The following is a 19425-nucleotide window of genomic DNA, read 5'->3' as shown; positions in this document are numbered from 1 at the left end:
TCTACTGCATTATATGAGAATCGCAGTTTCATCGGTACTGAACTTTCAACATCAGCGTGAGTCAGAATGACATGGAAAAATGGGAAATGAGTCAACAAAAGAATTATCAAGGTGGGGTATCAAGTCAAGATGCAATGTTTCCTCTGTTTTATGAAAATAGGAAGCTTGGGCTTTTCTAAACATCTCTTCAAAATGCTGACTTAACCTCCAAGATGAACTATAGACTCCTGCAACTGACTTTAATACCAATGTTTAATACATACACTATATGGACAAAGGTATTTGGCCACACCTGTTTTTCAGGGTTTGGGCTAGGCCCCTTATCTCAAGTGAAGGGCAATCTTAATGTTTCAGCATACCAAGACATTTTGGACAATGCTATGCTTCCAACTTTGTGGCAACAGTTTGGGGAAGGCCCTTTTCTATTCCAACATGACTGTGCCCCAGTGTACAAGGCAAGGACTATAAAGACATGGTTTGATGAGTTTGGTGTGGAAGAACTTGACTGGCCCGCACCAAACCCCCTGACCTCAACCCCATTGAGCACCTTTGGGATGAACTGGAACAGAGATTGCGAGCCCGGCCTTCTCGTCCAACATCAGTGCCTGACCTCATAAATGCTCTACAGAAAGAATGGGCACAAATTCCCACAGAAACACTCTTGTGGAAAGCCTTCCAAGAAGAGTGGAAGCTGTTATAGCTGCAAAAGGGGACCAACTCCATATTAAAGTATGTATTTGAATACAAAGTCATTACAATGTAATGGTCAGGCGTCCGAATACTTTTGTCCATATAGTGTATGTCACAATACATAGGCAAGGGAGGGCAAAGACATTTTCCACAGGTTTTCTTTTTATCATTTCTCAAACCATTTTCCCAATCTGTAGAGAAGCAGAGAAATGTGAAGAAACTGTAGACTCATTAATATGATTTTTTTCTGAGAACCAGTAAGTGCAGAGTCCAAAGTCCTGGTTTACCTTGCATGCAAATATGTACAGAATTACAGTAAATGCTAAAAGAATGATTTCAGTGGTGTGTCTGTGCATTTTTATTGTAGTGATGGATTGTAATGATGTTTTATTAAATAAGGGGAAAGAAAGAAGTGTTTCTTGGATGTGCTGTATATTGTTATTCAGCCACATCCAAAGATCACATTTTGTAGGTATTGTGGGAATACATATTTCTGTTATGCAACTGTAGTTCAAGTGGTGTTTGCTGCACATCCATATTTGACAACATTCCTTCCACCTAGTTCCCTCTTTTTAACTGTATGAATGCCTTGTAATTTCTCCCCTCTGAGCAGGACGTACTTTTTCATGCAAATACTTAAAGCTTGTGACCACATTATATAATCCAGCAGTCACGCAGTGGGGTATATAGCTGTGTATGCCTGGCTAGACGTCCCTCTAGAGTTAACCGTCCGAAGGTCATGGATAGGCCCATAACGTGGCGTCAGTTGGACAGTCCATGACAAAATGTGCATTTATATTTTTTCTTGGTAACTCTTCTTCCTGATGTGGTCATTAAATCAAGCTGGGTCACGGAGGTGTAGATTCAGTTCTGTGTAAATTTTTGAAGCTGTTTGTGCTTTTAGCATCTATCCTGATACGTGTCTGCCTATTTCTGTTAGTGAGCTTCAACTAACAACCTCTGTTCCTCTTTCCTGATGCAGTTATCCCTCTTGACATATGAAACCATTTTGCTGTTTCTGTGACTGACGCACCTGCAATTTGTACACGAACTATTTACCTGTCTTAGCTTCAGAACCTCACATTTTAAAGTAGTAATGATTTTAAAACGCCATTCATAACAAAAACAAATTTGAAATTAGTATTGATACATTGATATGAAACACGTAGACTTGTGTTTTAGTTACTTCCAATAAATGCAATAGTTGACATCAGTTGTGTGGTCGTAGCAGTGCAGTTTTTGCACACATGATCAATCATCTCACAGATATTAATAAATGTAAGCAAATGTGTACGGATGGCTCCCTTTCTTCGTCAACTTGAAAGAAATAAAGTTATTAGGAACTGTGCTTGTTGATAACGTATATCGCTTCATTTCTTCATTAAGGTTACTATTATTATACAATATTATTATTAAGAAATAATAGCCTAGACACATTCCAACGCGAATTTGCTGCTTTCAGATATTGTACAGACCTGCGTAAGCTGTTGCAGGAATCTTTCGTTGAGAACGTGTTATCTCGGTTTCTAGCTGCCTAATTCCCGCCTCCACACCACTAAGTGTGATCTTATGAATGCTATGGGCAAGGACACCACTGTTTTTGTGTTCCTTATTGATATGCGAAATATTGTTTCAGTCATGCATTGGTTTCATACAGCGCAGTATATTGTTATATCGAAATGCAACATAAATGACGTGTAGCTAGCTGTTGTATTTGAGCTGAGCTCGTACAAGCGGTCGTGAGAATAGACACATCAGCCATTGTATGCCTTACCACCAAGTAGGTGACATCCTAGCGGGGTGAAATTGTTTTCAAATTGTAGAAAAAAAATCCATGTCGCCAAGAAATACAGAGATTACGTTACTTTAATTATAGCAGTAAGTGGTTACGTTCTTCCCACAGTCGACGATGTCGCTGGAGGTCGGTGACAAATAAATACCCTGCTTATCTCACCGATATAGTTTTAACAACTCTAAGCTGTCAAGTTATGCAAAACGTTTTTACCCTTCCGGAAAGTGCATGCACGTTGCCTCAGTGTAGCCGCCTATATGCTTTCCGAAATTGCAGTAGCCTACGTTTAAGTCTAAAGAGTCTTGACAAATCGCTTTTACTCTTTGGAGTAAGAGTAGGACAGATCTGACATAGATCTCAGAATTTTCATGCATTTCGGACGTATTTCCTACCCTGAGAGGCTTGACAAATACAGACCCAGATCCGGGGTGAAAGCTGCAGAGATTAGTTCGAGTTTTATGTTTATAAAGAGCTTTTTCATAAACCCTTAAAGTATGTTCTATCAATACAAGAAAAGTATAGATTTTTGTGCTATGGTTGTGTTGAATTATGGGTCTTGCTGATGTGAGATCTCACTACGTTTATATGCTTTGATAAACAAATAGAACATGTACCATTCGCGTGACATACAAATCCAGTCGTGACAACACAGTTAAGGGAAAAGAAAGTCTTTATTATGAAGTGCAAAATAGGATTGTGAACAGTTCATATCAAAGACATAATTCATGTAAAGTTTAATATATTTCGTTTCCCTGTTTCTGTAAACACATTGCAAATAAAAAAACAATTTAAATAAAAACATAAAAAAGTTAAGTTTTCATATCAGGTTTTTCTGAAGAAAATATTTGTATACACCTGTACTACTCCTAAGGCCTGTTGTCCTGCTCAAAACTGCTTATCAGCCATTCAATTGAAAATTTACAGAATTAATCATCGGCCCACACGCTAACAGTCACCAATAATTCCGGTTTCCAGGGACTTGAGTCTGAATTGATGATTTGGCAGCTAACTAACTGACTGTAAAAACATGCTGTATGATGTCAGTGCTGTCAACAAATCATGTTTGAGGCAAAAGTCCTGATACATCAGGTCAACATTACACATTATACATGATAATCCATAACCTTTCATCCGTGAATACAACGGTGCAAGATGTGCTGCTTTTGAATGACTCCCCTGCCTCAGATTTGTGGCGCCACGCTGTCAAAATCTTTCAGACTAGTGAGGTGGCAGTATGGTTTCTGTGCTCCATTCCCGTTGACAGGGAACTGCGGGAGCACTGAGACCTGCGTGAATTTCTGAAGTAGTAGAAATCCTCTGAGAAAGCCCCTTCCAGGACTGCCTGGAATGACTTACGGAACTTATTCTTGAAGTCCTTGCACATGAAGACATACAGAAATGGGTTTAGACAGCTATTGAAGAAGGCCAAGCTGGAGGACACTGTCAACCCTACATTCACAACAGCCTCATTGGGGATTGAACCGGGTTGTAATTTACTCTTTAGATCCAGAAATTGAAAGACGTGAAAGGGAAGCCAGCAGACAAAGAAGGCCAGGATCACGGCCAGGATGACTCGGATGGACTTGAAGGTCCTCTCTCTGTGGAGGGATCTGATCCGCACACAAATAGCCAAGTATGACCCCACGATGATCAGGAAGGGGATGAGGAAACACACAACAAAGCGAAAGATTATCAGCTGCTTGTAGGTCTGTAAACCATTGGGAAATTCATACTGGCATACTCTCCAGTTGGTGGTATTGTAGATTTTGACGACCCGGAAGAGAGGGAAGGGGAGACTGCATACTAAGGCAGCTACCCAGATGATAATGCAGATTATCTCAGCCTTGCGTGGTGTGCGCTTGTTCTGGGCCCACACAACCACCCATGTAGCCAGGCAGCGGTCAAGACTAATGGCTGTCAGGATGAAGATGCTGGCAAACATGTTGAGTGCCCCAACCAGGGTGTTGAGTTTGCACAGGAACTCTCCAAAGGGCCAGTCAAACTCTTTATACAAATTGACGATGCTGAAAAGCAGAAAAGCTGTGAAAAGAAAATCTGCCACCGCAAGGTTGAGGAACCAAACAGCATTCACTGTCTTCTTCATGTTGAAACCTGTCACATAGATCACCAGCCCATTGCCAGTTGTGCCAAGGAGAAATGCCAAGCTGTAGATGATTATAGAGGGCAAATGCATATGAATAGGCTCTCTGTTTTCATCAGGGCTTGCAGTGATATTGTAAGCAGAGCTGACATTCTCTATGTCTCCCATGATCCTGTAAAACAAATTATACAGTAAAGCCATGAGCCAAGACAAATGAGAGTTTTCAGGACATAAATTCTTAAGTGGTATGGTTTCACTAAATACAATATCAAAATCACAGTAAATTGAAATGACAATGTTCAGAGCTGCAAGCTATTGAAAATTATACATTCATCTCCAACAGGATCAGTCTATAAATAATAAATTTAATAACGGGCCATCGGTCATACCGTTATTGAGTCTCATTCATGAAAGCATACAACTTCATACCATTTGAACAAGTTCATAACATTTGAATATTGTTAATTCAAAATGATTTAGAAAAAATGTTGAAACTTATATGGTAGATGTTCTTATATACGGCAATTTACTAACGACTTGTCTCCTCGAGGAAATATTAGATCTTGCATGCAAGGCGCTATCGTCTTAAAAATACAGAATATAACAGGATGCCAGTCTTTTGAATACAAGATGATTATCTGTATTTTCTCATCATTTGTTCTCCTCATATGGCGCAGTTCAAGAGGAGAGATTCAAAGCATCTGTCATTTCAACACGAGAGGAAGTGCAAAGTTGCATAACTACAGAGTGTGTAACACCTTGTACCTAACACACAGCACACTTCTTATTTCAACACTTTGCAATAACAAGCATTTTTCTTTGAAAACTTCACTCTATCACAGAACATCTTTCCCTTGGTTCAATGATTTTGAAGAAGTGCTGAAAAGACTAGTCACTAACTGTAATCTTGCAGATACATACATACATCTGAAAGCACATACAAAGACTGACTTTTACCCACATATTTCAAATGCTCTTTCATATTTCATTTCTTGGTTAAGAAATCTTTAATAAATATAAGATGCCTTATTCAATATGTACAGATTCTGAGAAGGATTTTTTTCTTCATTTTTGTAATGTGGAGAACAGACGCTTTTTGAACTGAGAAATTTTAACATTTTAAAATCTTAGTCTTAATATAATAAAAATATTCTAAATTCTATTAGAATATAAAAATATTCTAAATTCTACAAAGCACTTTATTTTTCTTTGGAATCATAAAATGTGCATTGACATGTGTTAGAGTTAGTTTTACATCTTAAACGTAAATGAACTGCCAGCAAGTCATTTCACACATTTGAGTTCTAGTGTGTAGTATGCAAATTCTGTTAGTCAAACGTGTCACTTACATGAAAAAGTTGCAGTGGCTGCAGGGAATTCAAAAAGTATCTTCTCTGGGTCTGCCGTGACAGTTTTTTGCTGTCCTGTGTTCCTCAGTGAAGTTATTCTGCATGTATATGGGTGTGTGAGGGTGGAAGTGTGTGTGTGTGTGTGTTGGGAGGGTGTGGGTGTTGGACTGACATAATGTGAGAGAGGAAGAGACAGAGACTGAGCTTCCCTTTTCATTACTTATCACAGATCAATGTACTTTTTGGTGAACTTGAAAGACCATTTTTACCAGCACAGGAATTAGTCAAAGTGACTCAAATAGGCAAAATTATTTGTATCATTTGATAATGGGGGATTATCTTTATCTTTACGCTGTATACTTAAATGTCTCATTGTGGAAAAAAACACATACTTCTCCATACCACAGATTTAGGGTCCTGCTGCAAGATTTCCCCTTAAAGACAATATGCTCTGATATTTGATAACCAAGATGCAGTTCTTGCATCTCTTCAGCACAATGTAAGTTTCAGATACATTATGTGACACGTTGAAATGAAATAAAAACACTTAATGAAATCTTTTTTTGTTTGCTTGTGACCTTAATGTTGTACGAGGGATCTCATTACATACTACATCAGTCTGTGGATGCAGTGTGAAGCCAGGTTGCAAAATATATGGCATAGGCATGTGCAAGTGCATGTCTAGTTTTTTAATAGATAATGAGAAACAGAAAAATCAGACAACAGTAACTGCAAAAGGACCTAAACCAAAGTGTTAATCATCTTGCCCACATTATAGCGTATCACTATTACCATGGAACAAAGGGAGGGTGGTTTTATTTGGGCTATACAATCTGCAAAGACTTATTTTTAGAAATTTTGACATTCTATGGCATAGAGAACCATAGATCTAATGTCAAAGCTATTTTTTTTCTTACCACTGGATCATTAGCCTTATGTCCGGCCAAATTTTCAGTAAAATGTGCCCTGGACATGTTAAAATAGTTTGGATATATTGTCACAATATTCAGTAATATACTTCAAATAACACAATAATGTTACATAATGTTCATACAAACAAAATAAACAGCTGAATATACAAACACTATAAACAGTGGTTTTAGTATTCTCTCTGAAAATAGAGAATACATATTCTGGAGTGTTACACCTATAAAAACTTTTGATTTAAAATTACGCTGTGTGATAAGTTTCCACACAACGTAATTGAAAAAACCATCAAAATAATTCAAAACATGCACACAATGTATGGCTAGGTGGTACTTTATTACACCAATACTGTCATTTAAAGAATCTAAAAATTGCAGCATTGAATTGCAGAGTTGGAGTTGTGCCTGTCATCAGATGGAGCTGCTATCTGCTCCAGGTTGCTAGGTTGCAATGCCCTTTGGCTTTTTCCTTCCCCCTTTCTGTCCTTCATTCCCCTCTAGAAGGCAGTAGTGGGCGGTGGGATTAGCTAGCGTTCATACATCTCCTTCAGGATCTTAATGCTTTCACTGTATCTCAGTTGGTTCTTGTTTGAAGCCTCTTTCCATCTGAAACACAGACAATGTTGTTTAACCTTGACGCTGTTCTCAAAAACGGGCACGTCTCTGTGGAGCGAACAATACTTGCTGGAAAAAGGAAGGCTGAATTCCTCAAAATGACTTAGACTGATTTAAGAACTACTTGGTGCATCCAACCAATCACCTCTACATTTAAATTTCAGATATTTAAGTATTATTCCTGATGGCTGCTTTTTACGTGGAGTTATGGGGTATAAGACTTTTTGAGCGTGTCTGTGTGGTTGTGCACTCTTACATTCGCCAGAAGTATACACTGACTGAAATCCAAAAGGTTCAACATTTCTTGTAACAGGAATGAACATGTATTCCCCAATGCATCACAGATCTCATTGCAAGAACCTTACACAAGCTGCAACATTGTTAAAGAACTTACTTCTGTCTAATTTTTTTCCAGCGTTCCATGTGGCTGTAGATCAAAGGTGTTGACACGGGGGCGGATTCAGATGGCTGGAGTGAATAAAATCAAGAACATCTAAAAATAAATTACACAAGACACTGCAACCACCAGAAATTACAACAAATTGTTGTACAGTTCATGCCCATCAGAAGTTCTGGAACGTAACCAAAAATTACAAATTTTTTGCCATTCTGTGAGGCGAAAAAAGAGGCTGCTTCACAAAAAAAAAAAAAAAAAAAAATCAGGAAGCAAAGAGTGAATTCAATGCTGATTATCTAACAACTCAAGACCCTCTAAGTTACTCATCATTTCAGTCAATCATTTCTTTTCCCTTGGATCCACTCACTCCACAGCGTTACTTAATTGTCTTTATTGCACCATGATTAAGGCATAAACACAGTCAGAGGCTGAGTGGCTGGGAGTGCCAGGGTGCCTGTTTGGACTTTACAGCTGTTTTTGCAGCCAGGGAACAGGATGGGTTGAATATAAAACTGCAACTTGGAAGGAATGAAAATGCAATGGGAATAATGAATGCTGTAGTCAAATGCCTTTTTTGCTCCGTGGAGTCATATGTTATGGAGTTTTGTATGCAAATCAACTGTAAATGAACTGGACTGGGTGATTTGTGATCTGTGCATGGAGCGGGTGTGGTCTTGTGTTGTGTGGGGGACTGCTTCACCTTGCTGGCGGTTGGCTTGTCTGTGAGTGGGATGCGCAGGTTGACAGGGTCTCCAGAGGGGCCGAGTGGGCAGGGAGAGGGAGGAGGAAGCCGGTAGACATTCTGCCCCTTCCCATTCAACATGTCCACTACCTAATAAACAAAGGGCAGAGGAAAGAAGATGCAGTTGCTTTGCCCATTCTCGCAATGTAGCACAGCCTTCTTCTGCTTTAAAATGAGACATTTCAGATTCAGTATTTCAGAATGAGAAATGTTTTGTATGCGGATTACTCCCTCTCTCTGCACCAGGGACTCGAGTGCCGGGTCTGAACCAACCTCGTCCTCTCCCACACTGTGGGGAGGGCTGGGGGAGGCGGCTCGCTCCCTAACGGAGGGGTTGTTTCGCATCCAGGCCCGGCAGATGGGGTAGAGAGGGGTGCTGGTGCTGAACTGGGCCAGGTCCACACTGCGGTCAAATAGCTTGATAACGTAGGCATCTGCGCGGGCAAGAAAAGGCAGGGTGAAAGGAGTTCTGCAGAGATGGTGGACGGAGAAAGCAGCCAGGGAGGGAAGACAGAGGAAAATGGTAGCTTTCTGTCTATCATGAGTCAATGACAGAAAACAGGAGGAAAGAGCCCATAACAGCATAAGAAGTGTTACAGGGGAAATGGTGACTTAGGTCTCCTCATCTGTTTTAAGGAGGATTCTGGACTTCCAAAGAGAAGCTCACTCTGTTTGTGCTGGTTGCTCTCTGACAGCCCATCATCCATCTCCTTTCGTTTCTTCCGCCGGTGTTGTGGAAATCGGGAAGAAGGCCTGGAATATAAAAGACAAGATCAATCATTTTAACTTCCTAACATGAATTTTCCCAAACAACTATCCCACCAAATTAAAGTCACAAAGTGGCTTACCGCTTTCCAGTGGAAGAAGGAGACAAATCCCTGTGTAGGAAAGAGGATTTTAAAGGAATTTCACTGTCTGTGGTGAAAATAGGTATGAACATATTTTATTGTGGAATGGTAAAAGAACAAACTATTGCCACCTCAAGCAAAGGCAATATTTTCAACGATATTCAGCAAGAATATTTCATACTTGCTCAAAGAGTCTGTTGCTGTCTTTCCTGAATCATCTTCATTCTGTTCCCTGCAAAACAGCAAGAAACAGGTTAGGAGATTTACAAATAGGGGTGCATAACTTGGCCAGCAATGTTTCATAGATGTTCAAAAACAAAGGAATAAACTCTTGGAATGAATGAGAAACAGCTTCACTGTTTCAACTAAATAACCACCTTTAGTATTCCATAAATTGTCCAATAATCCTACTAATTAAAACATTTCCACGTGATAGTAAGGTAACTGCATATTAAAGAGGAAATCCAGTCTATTAGTACTATTTAATAGCATTTAGAAAACTATTTATCTGTACAGAAATGTCTGTCTGAAACCTATGCAGTTTAACTCTCATCCTTTGTGCTTTCACATATCTACTTCACTAATGTGAATGTGTTTCTGGACATCACCCGACACCTTTCAATTCCTTTAGCTATCCAGGTTACCAGTGTCCGCTAGCAAATATTAGCTTTGCAGGATGAATGCACATTTTAGCCTGCATTTTCTGTTCATCAGCTCACAGAAATGGCTACACCATAGACTATGTACATCTAAGACTAGTTTAGTAAAACATCAATTTTCAATGAAGTGTGCAGTCCTCCAGAGGGCCACATGAAATATCCATACAGCCAGCTATTTACCTGAACAATTTACATTAAGTAGCATCTATTACTTAATGTAAATAGCATCTAATACTTATCTATACAGCAAAATGCACACTACCACCCCACCACTACCAATATCATACTACATTCAAAAAGTACATTAGGTTACTTTTGCTATATACACTGATTATGTATGGGAAGGAACTTTTAATGTGGAAAACATGCATTGGAGACTAAAAGGTCGAGAGCGTGGAAGCTTAGCCAAAAGGCATAATAGGAGCAGTGGGAAGAAAGAAATACGACTTGAAAGTTCTAAAATGCATGTTTCAGCTCATTTATATTTTACACATGGAAAAACTTAGATACTGCTCAAATTTCTGTTAATTGACTCTAAAGCAGTTTTATGCACACACACTGGATTTATATAAATGTGGGGTCTATCTGACACAGTTACATTTTGTTAAATCTTGAGAACTGGTGCCCTGCCCCTTCAGAATTGAAATATGTCTTTCCCAGCCAGCCCATAAAGTTTTGTAGCAGATTTAATGTCAAATACTGGTTTGGCTTTCTAATGGAAGACCTAAATAAAACGCATTACAGATAAAGCAGTGACGAGCAACTGACCTCTCGCTGTCGCTCTTCTCCACCAGTCCCTGTAGTACCGCATCCAAACGGCTTCGGGCGCTAGCTGTATCCGCATCTGTAAGGCCAGGGATATTAGTACTATGCAATGATGACCGCTGTTGAATCAAAAGCTCTGCGGTGCATTTAGGTTGATGTGACAGGACACACTCTCGAAGAAAGCACTGATGTTTTCAGGGGTGGTCTACGGAGTCACTTCCGTGCTCTTTTTGTACTTAACTCACGAGCCATATGCGACATATGGCGTGTATGCGCTCACCTGGTTTTTCGGTCTTGATTTTGACGTGCAGCATAGTCAGCCCGACTGATCTTAACCTTAAATTACAAATACACGATAAACTTAGCTATTGGAGCTGTAATGCAGAACCGACTAACTAGCAAGCTACCCACATAATATATTTTACGCAAATGGAAACAATTACACACCGCTTGCAAATATTATTCCTAACTCCTAACACTACGCTTCACTAGTCGCTATGCAAACTGATATCTAGTTAATTGCGCTACTCTTGTTTACTAACAAACGTTTTGGCAGGACTAGCAAGTTAGCTTAGCTATATTGCTAACTTAGGTGGGCCAATGTATCAATTATAAACGAATGTACGGCCAACCTGTCATTACTACACTAACTACCAAGCTAGCTACCTAGCTGTTTAGCAAGTGAACTACACACACCCAATCTACTTAGCTACCCTTTGGTATCAGCGGTTTAAGAGTGTTAGCTTGTGTTGTGTTAGCTAATGTTAGCTTGTGTTTAGTCTGCCATACCATGCAAGCTAACTACAGTGGATACATATAGAGCTATAATTTAGCTCACTAGCTAGCTGTGTTAGTCGAAATATCAAGCCGTATCAAAGACGTGGAAAACACCTATCCAACTAAAATCTTTTAAATCAATCTTTAATTGTAATGTGAGGCTTATCAACATATAACGTTATTCTCAATAAGCAATAATAAATACACTCGTAAACACTCAGATATATGTTCTGTTTACCAACCTCTTACCGCTTACTGTCCCATCTACTGCAACGGACATTCCTCTTCCGCGCGCAACCTGATTCCTATTCATTCATTGGTGAATATCGAGGGCCACCTATTCTTTCCATTGGTCAATAGAGACGTCATTCATAAAATACGTAAATTTGCATTGGTCAGTAGCTCTCTTAGAAAATCGGTTTGTTTAAACCACATTTCCCATAATGCAAAGAAATCCATGGTGCGTTTGAACAACACAGAACGTTTAATCAAAAGTGAAATAAAAGACCCCGATCTCACTTGCTGGTTACGTTTAAGAATTCTGTGAACGTAATCTTAATGCTTAATGATAACATTTTAATTGTATTTGTCATTTCCTTTTGGTTGCTTGGAGACCAAGCAAAAACCCGGAAAGGCGCGCTGTTCGGTTAACAGTTAGAACTTCGCATTCACAGTGAGGTAGCTAGTGGATGTTTTGCGAAGTAGACATAGCCGACGAAATATTCCGATGAGATTGCGCTAACGTTGCAGATGTGGATTCTTTAAAATCGATACTACAGATGAAAAGATATCTGAGTCAACATGAAATCGAGGTAAGGATACCACAAGAACAGAATTCGGTTCACGTTAGCCAACCTAGCTTAATGCTTGTGCCCTTTATATACATAACGTTATATATGTAGTTAAGTTTGTATCCCCCCTTTCCCAGTCGTGCAGTATTCACCAGAGAGAGCTTTTTCCCCCCGGATCCCCCCATACCCAAGACACATTACAACCCTTCCCCCAAAAAGAAGATGTCGAAAAAACAGCGAAAGACGGTGAGTAGAGTCAGTGAAACAGATTCTGAGATATGTCATACACGTTCTTATTTTGTCCCCTGTTCCGTTCCAGCAACTCCCATTCATCCAGAAGCCAATGCCTTAATTACTCCCTTTCACATCCTTACCCCCTCTCTTCACTTTCATACTCTCACTCCTATTCTCTTTTCTCCTCAACACTCACTGCTTTCTTTCGGTTTCTTCTAGAACCTGAGCCCCGTGCGTTTGGACAAACCCCACAGCCATTTTCCAACTCGGGTGGAGTCACTGGGCCCTGAAGACCAACGCCTCACAGGGCCAAATGTCCACTGCCCCTCTACTACCACAGTGGTCCAGCCCAGCTTCTCCGAGTCGTGGCCTTCCACTGATAGTGAATCATCTCCAGCCAACACAACAGTCTTCCCCAGCAACGAAGCTCTGCCCCAGGCTTCAAATTCAGGAAAGTCCCCATCCTTTGCTGAACCTGGCACCCAAGAGGATTCAGTGTTGGCAAAGTAATTATGAGAGGCTTCTCATTTCTTTTCTAACAACCACTAACAGTTTCTTTGGGATGTCAGTAGGCCCCTAATAACTTCCTGAATCGCTGAGGCTGTTGTAATTACAGGAAGATTTACATTGCATTTACATTTCTTCAGTTGGCAGACGCCTTTATCCAAAGCGACTTACAAGTGAGGCAGAGTACAACACAAGCGAAAAGCCACATAAGGAGTCAACTATGTTAGAAGTGCAGCATGACCAAGTTTCAATAGTTGACCAGACAAGGTACAAGCTAGCTGGTAGAAATAAAAGTGCATTGATTGATTTTTTTTTTTTTTAATGGAAAACAAAGTTTATAAGAAATTGCTTTTTAGTTGGTAGCATTACAGGAGTTAAGGTGAGCACAGAAGACCTGTGTCTTCAGATGTTTCTTGAAGATAGTGAGGGACTCGGCAGAGCGGATGAAGACACTCTTCAATGTCCGAGTAACACAGTTTCGGTAAACTCTTCGGAATTCTTTTCAAGGTACGTGGAACGATTCCGTCACGGGAGGCCCCAGAGTCGAGAAGAGCGGCAGCGCATGGCAGTTACAGCGGGAGAGAGGCGGCCATTTTGGTGGCTGTCCTCTTCTCCTCCTCATTCCAGTTCCACCACCACCACCACCACACAGCCTGCACAGAAAGGTGGTCTGCTTGAATTCATCATTTCCATCAACCACTATCTGAGATTCATTCTAATGTTGCCCAGCTGTTCTCAGAGAAATATGGTGTCATCGCATGTTATAGTAAAGTCCATTGCGGCCTTGAGAACAATGTGCTAAATGGATTTTTTTAGGGGATAGTTGTAAGGCAAAATCATTTTTCAAAAGCACAGGACACAGAATGACAAATATCATTGACTCTTTTTTGTTTTAATGGTTACAGGGTCTTCCCTGGCCCATGGAGATAGCCGGACTACCACACCTCGAAGTCCAATAGGACGGTCTCGACACAGCCCCCCTCACTCTCCAAATGGAGCTCCCCTTGACTTTAGTGTCACGGTCAGTGAATATTCAAGCAATGGACAAAACCCTTCACTTCAGATCTAAGGATGAACCATCAGCCTCAGTTTTTAACATTACATATGAGAGGAGAGGAGACACGACCCCTGTCTGCACTGGTCCCATAATGGTGGAATGAACTCCCCTTGGGGGTCAGCATTTTAACCTGACTTTAAAAATCAAATACACTGAGGCCTGAAGGGTCCGTTTTTTTCTGTTTAATTCTTTTCTAAAGAGAAATTGCATGTCACTAGGAAAACTGATGACTCACAATGCACCCTTCTCCACCCATATTAGTCTTTTTCCTGTTGTGTTCAGTGCTTCCTCTTCCATACATAACAGCAGCCACAACAGTAAGTGTCATTGAAGGTTCCTTTGTCCTGTTTGTTGTTTGTTGTTTTTATGCTATCATCCTATACATAGCGGGGTGTCAAGAGGCACAGCTCCTTTAATATATAACAATGACATTATTAGCCTTTTTATATACATCAGTGGTTCAGTATTATGATGCACACTTAGGGTGAAGAGAAATATGGCAGCCCAAAAGTCCAGCATGTCCAGTTATCAGTTCTGTGAACACTCTTACTCCCTTGAGTCAGCTTGATGTGGATTTCTGAGATGTTCATAGGTGGAATCCTCAGGCTTGAGGAATCTGACGGATGTGCACTCTGTCCCTCAGGGTTTGTCAGACTCCTCACACTGTGACCCTGGAGACCCAGAGATACTGCAGCTGCAGGAGAGGGCCAGCAGGCTCCTTCAGAGGAGGTAGGGGTGGGAGGTCACAGGAGCAAAGACAAGCAGGTGCACTGTGTCCAGATCAAAGATAAAACGTACATGCTTTCACAGGGTTTTAGTGGAGAAACAAAGTATCACCCTCCTAACAAAGACCTGACATCATTAAGCTTCAATAAAAGGCTTTATGGCTTTTTTTAGGAACTTTATGATGTTCGGGTAAGCATAATTATCAATATTGATCAAATGTATGACAAATGCGTACAGGGAATTACTGAGACCCACTTTATACAGTATCTGTTTAGGAGGTTGAACTTATTCTGAGCTATGTCTGCTATTGGTGAGCACAAACGTCTCCTTTTCCCTTTCAGTGAAGACTCCCTCAGCAGTGGCTCTCTCCCCATCAGCTCTGAAGGCCTGGGCTGTTCAGACTTGTCCTCCCCTGTCAGTGCAGATGAGCTGGTTCGAAGGCCTGTAGTTGCCAGTCTCTTGGAACCTACCACTAGTGAGTCATAGGGGATGGTGTGGCGGTAGATCCACCATCAGCATCCTTTTCCAGACGAACATTAACTACTGTTGTAAAGTCTCTCCTGTTATTTTTCCCTTTCCGTGTTAGTGTTCAATTCATGTTTCCTGTCTGTAGTGCAGACTTCATTTTAAATTTATATTATGGTTTTAAAATTGTAACTGTCTGTTCTGGAATGAGAGAATACTGCATGCTGATTGGTTGAGCTAAAAAATATAAAATGTGTCCTAATATGTGAGGTTCCGGCAAGCAAGCAGCTATGCCATCCCCTAATGGTACTCTGTGAAGTCAGTCCCTAAGTGGTTGTTCTTTTTACCTGTGAAGTAAGCGTGAATTAGAGAACTTGTTTTTCGTTTCTCTGTATTACGGTCTGTCTTAAGCAGAAACAGGATCCGCTCTCACTGCATCAGCTGAATAACATACAGTAACAAAGCTCACTGAGGACGTGTTTCCTTTGTCACTGTCTGTTTTCCAGGTGTAGTCACCCCAACAGTTCTGCCTATCGGTCCCCTATCCAAACCCTCTCTGGGTGGCCTTGTGGCTCCTCCTACACGCCCAGATGAGGACATCTTGTTCCAGTGGCGTTTGCGGAGGAAGATGGAACAGGCCAGACAGTGGCCCCTCCTTCAGTCACAGGGGCCAGCCCTTCACCAGCCCCAGGCTAGCAGGCAGCCACAGCAGGTCAGAAGCTACACCAAAGTCAAACCTTACCACAAATACCAGCATGAACTGATTTAGTAACTATACAGCTGTATAAGTGACTAGTATGTAAGCTTGCAAATTTATCTGTTTAAGTGGGTTTCCTAAGTAGATCCTAAGGAATTATTTAATATATCTCTTGCAATGATCGTCATTTAAAATGCAAAGTGTATTTTGAAGTTTTAGTCCTTATTTTTCTCCCTCTCCATTCTTCCCATTCATAAGGCACAACATGGCTTCTATCCCTCAGACCCTCCTCAGCGAGTCTCCCGTCTCTGCACAGCTGCCCCTCAGGATCCCAGTTTCCCTCACGGTGTCCCTGCCCCACCACTCCATGCTCCTTCCCTCCCCATTGCCAGCCCCTCTGTTCCAAAGCTCCGCCCTGACGCCCCCGTCGCAGCCCACATGCACCTCCTCTGCGATGTGCTGCCTTGCCCCCTCCAGCACCCGCCCTCCTCCAGACGGAGGAGCCCCAGAAAACGGGAGGTTCCTCCCCGGGACTCCGCCTACAGCCCGCCGAAGGGCCACCCCAGCTCCACAGAAACCAGCTCCGAGGAGCTCCCCAGCAAGGAGTCGTCCTCTCCTCCGTTAGTGTCGTCCGAGACAGCCGATGAACAGTGGCTGACTGAAGAAAAGAAGGCTGGCAGACAGAGGAAGGACACGTTGCAGAAGGCGGAGGCTGAGAGAAGCCAAAAGCCGACAGCGCCATCCTGCAGCAAGAAAACATCGGCCAGGTATCACATCACATTTCACGTGTTTCCAACCATGAGCAGCACGTAAATGGAAAGACAGTTTGGTAACCCTGTTAATGTTAGAAATGGTAACCCTGTTAATACTGTGCTTCCCCTGTTGTGCAGACAAAATTGGGCATATTGGGCAAGTACAATCCTTTTAATCCATCCTTTGAAAACCCATTAAAATCCTTTTCACCAGGGAATGTCATGGGATGCATTTAATGTGGTCAAATATCCTATTGTCCTTGGAAAGACTAGGAAGTGGCATTGAAAGTGTCATTGAAACATGATTGGTCACTCACTCTCACTGCCAGCACTATACAAAGTGCTGGCACTCTCCGTTCTGAATTACAGTAATATATTAGTAACAAGAGGCAGAAGTCACAGTGTCATTTTTATGGGAATACAGAGGAGACAAAACTAAAATCATAATATCAAATTTCACCTAACCTTGTAACGCAGGATTATTACCTGCATGTGAAAAAGCCCATTGTTACTTCCTTTTACAGGAAGCAAAATTTGTCTGTTTTTACTAGTTTGAATTATTTTCTAGGTTGATATTATTTGATATCATGTCTAGCAATGTCAGTGTGGTGATAATGCTAATAAATTGGTTAGGTCACTGGTTTATACATTAATCAGTACCAAAAGTCATTCGTGGCATTTGCTGCCAAGGGCATCCTCAGGTGTGTCTTCATGCACAAAATGTTTTAAAAGGAATTTGTCTCCAAATGTGTGTCTTAATGATGTCTTGAATATTGAATATTGTATTTTTATTTAAGATGGCTATTTTCACACAGTTTAATCCACAGGGATTTACCTTGATAATCTGAGGCTTACTATGTTCAGTCTCACATGTGTGTTTGGGAAACCAGTCATGCAATTTTGTAAATTATGGTGCATTTTTTTTTTTGACAGAAATCACGGAGAAGGAGATCAAGTGGATAGCCACAAAAGGCCCGCTCGGACAGGGAGAGGAGTCACCAGAGACAGAGGGGAGAAAGATAAGGTCACTCGGCAGCCAGAGCGGTCCAGTAAAGAAGGGAAGTGGGAGAAGAGTCAGAGATCAAGGAGAGAAGGGCGCCCAGGTGATCAGGCACCCCCGCCCTCTCCAATACATAGCACCCTGGGACAGGTAAGCTAATGCTTTGCAAGGTACGACTTAGCTTGTTGCGGAATCTAACGTCTGCTTACAATGCAGAAATGAATGACTGTAGAGGATGTATATGTAACTGGTGTTGCTTTGGCAGGTCATTTCTGAGGTTCTGTTCCCCACCTCGGATTCATCTCCTCGCCCAAGGACTCCTGGCTCCTCTGACTCCCCCAGATACACTCCTCCTGCACCCCCACAATCCCCCGCTCCTCCCCCCAGCGTGCCACAGGCCCCTGAGGTTATAGCTCAGCTGTTGCAGGAGGCCGAAGGTGAGTGGACTGATACAGTGACATTTGACCCATGGTCTTTCCATACCACTGTAATTTGATGACCTGAACTGCAGTTGTAACTTTCATCCATTTTACGTATGGATTGCCACCTGTTGGCAAACACTAACTTACTGAATACTTGACACAAGGCTTGACACTTACTGTGTTCTAGAGGTAGTGGTGCCCATTTGTATTTCATGGGAAAATCGCTGAAATTACCTCACTGGCGTAAGGTGGCCTACTGTGGCTAAGACATATGTCTTTCAACATTGTTTTATAAGTAGTCATACATATTCATTTCATTGCAGGTCGGCTGAGTTTAGCCATGTTATATAGAAGGATTATTAGAATACTGTTTCATCGTGGTATTTTGCACAGTAGCTCTATTAAGAACCACTGTTGTGGCCATTTGCCATAAGTGTCAAGATCTACTCAATTTGTTTCAGATTCAGACGGGCTGGAGTTTGAAGATGACCCCTTGCTGCAGGTCTTAAGACAGCAAAGGGAATGGGTAAAACAGCAGATCAGGTGACCATCGGGAGGGATCGCAGGGCTCTTGATGTAATCTAAAAATATTGACATTGATTTTGGAAACGACTCTTCCTTGAGCTCATTTTTATGGTTAAATTACTCATTGGTACAGTGAATAACTGTGTTCTGTGCACAGAACATGTCAGGTTTAAACAGGTTACTCGGTCATGGAGTCTCTATGTGTTTGTATTTTGCAGACTTCAGTAAACCTGTTATGAAATAACTGGATCTTGGTTATAACTGGTTTTTGATTGTTGTTCATAAGGACACACAAAAAAGGAAACGGTTAAAGGAGTATAATATGTTTTCTACCTGTATTGGGCTATTTTTTGTCCCAATTTGTAAAATATTTAAATCCAATCAGACAGAAGTGGCCTATGAAAATTTCCATGATATTAATGTCATAACTTTAACTTAACAAAGATGTATAAGTTCAACAGATGTAGTTCAGAGTAAATCATAAGACTGTCATTGAAACAATCTTTGAATACCTTCTACAAAATAACTTTACTATAATAACTGTTGTTGTTTTTTTTTTAAGTGAGGTGGACACGGTGTTGAATGAAC

General features: G+C 41.2%; 3 protein-coding genes across 4 annotated transcripts; 1 reads left to right on the top strand and 2 right to left on the bottom strand.

Moving 5' to 3' along the window:
* Nucleotides 1-3695: 3695 nt before the first annotated feature.
* On the bottom strand, nt 3696-4676 carry LOC118784374 (C3a anaphylatoxin chemotactic receptor-like). The gene has a single exon (XM_036538605.1). The coding sequence runs from the start codon at nt 4674-4676 to the stop codon at nt 3696-3698; it is 981 nt and encodes a 326-aa protein (XP_036394498.1).
* Nucleotides 4677-7185: 2509 nt separating this feature from the next.
* On the bottom strand, nt 7186-11946 carry lin37 (lin-37 DREAM MuvB core complex component). 2 transcript variants are annotated; one of them, XM_036538054.1, is made up of 10 exons: nt 11904-11946; nt 11165-11220; nt 10888-10963; nt 9642-9692; nt 9461-9490; nt 9280-9365; nt 8886-9046; nt 8571-8702; nt 7868-7941; nt 7186-7464 (listed from the first exon to the last, which is right to left on the bottom strand). In XM_036538054.1, exons 1-10 carry the CDS (start codon nt 11939-11941, stop codon nt 7386-7388), a joined length of 783 nt encoding a protein of 260 aa, XP_036393947.1. In that variant the 5' UTR covers nt 11942-11946; the 3' UTR covers nt 7186-7385. The 2 variants fall into 2 exon arrangements, with proteins under 2 accessions (XP_036393947.1, XP_036393948.1); XM_036538055.1 differs by having other exon boundaries at nt 11911-11940.
* A 370-nt stretch (nt 11947-12316) lies between these two features.
* Nucleotides 12317-18859, top strand: proser3 (proline and serine rich 3). The gene is made up of 12 exons (XM_036538604.1): nt 12317-12473; nt 12590-12698; nt 12906-13192; nt 13701-13858; nt 14099-14214; nt 14894-14979; nt 15318-15451; nt 15948-16153; nt 16397-16905; nt 17824-18040; nt 18156-18327; nt 18774-18859. The coding sequence occupies exons 1-12, from the start codon at nt 12463-12465 to the stop codon at nt 18857-18859; spliced, it is 2091 nt and encodes a 696-aa protein (XP_036394497.1). The 5' UTR covers nt 12317-12462.
* The last annotated feature ends 566 nt before the right edge of the window (nt 18860-19425 follow it).

The sequence above is a fragment of the Megalops cyprinoides genome, chromosome 10 (genome assembly GCF_013368585.1).
Source record: "Megalops cyprinoides isolate fMegCyp1 chromosome 10, fMegCyp1.pri, whole genome shotgun sequence".
Lineage (NCBI taxonomy): Eukaryota > Metazoa > Chordata > Actinopteri > Elopiformes > Megalopidae > Megalops > Megalops cyprinoides.
Note: the sequence above shows the minus strand (reverse complement) of the source record. Positions and strands in the feature narration are given on the sequence as shown.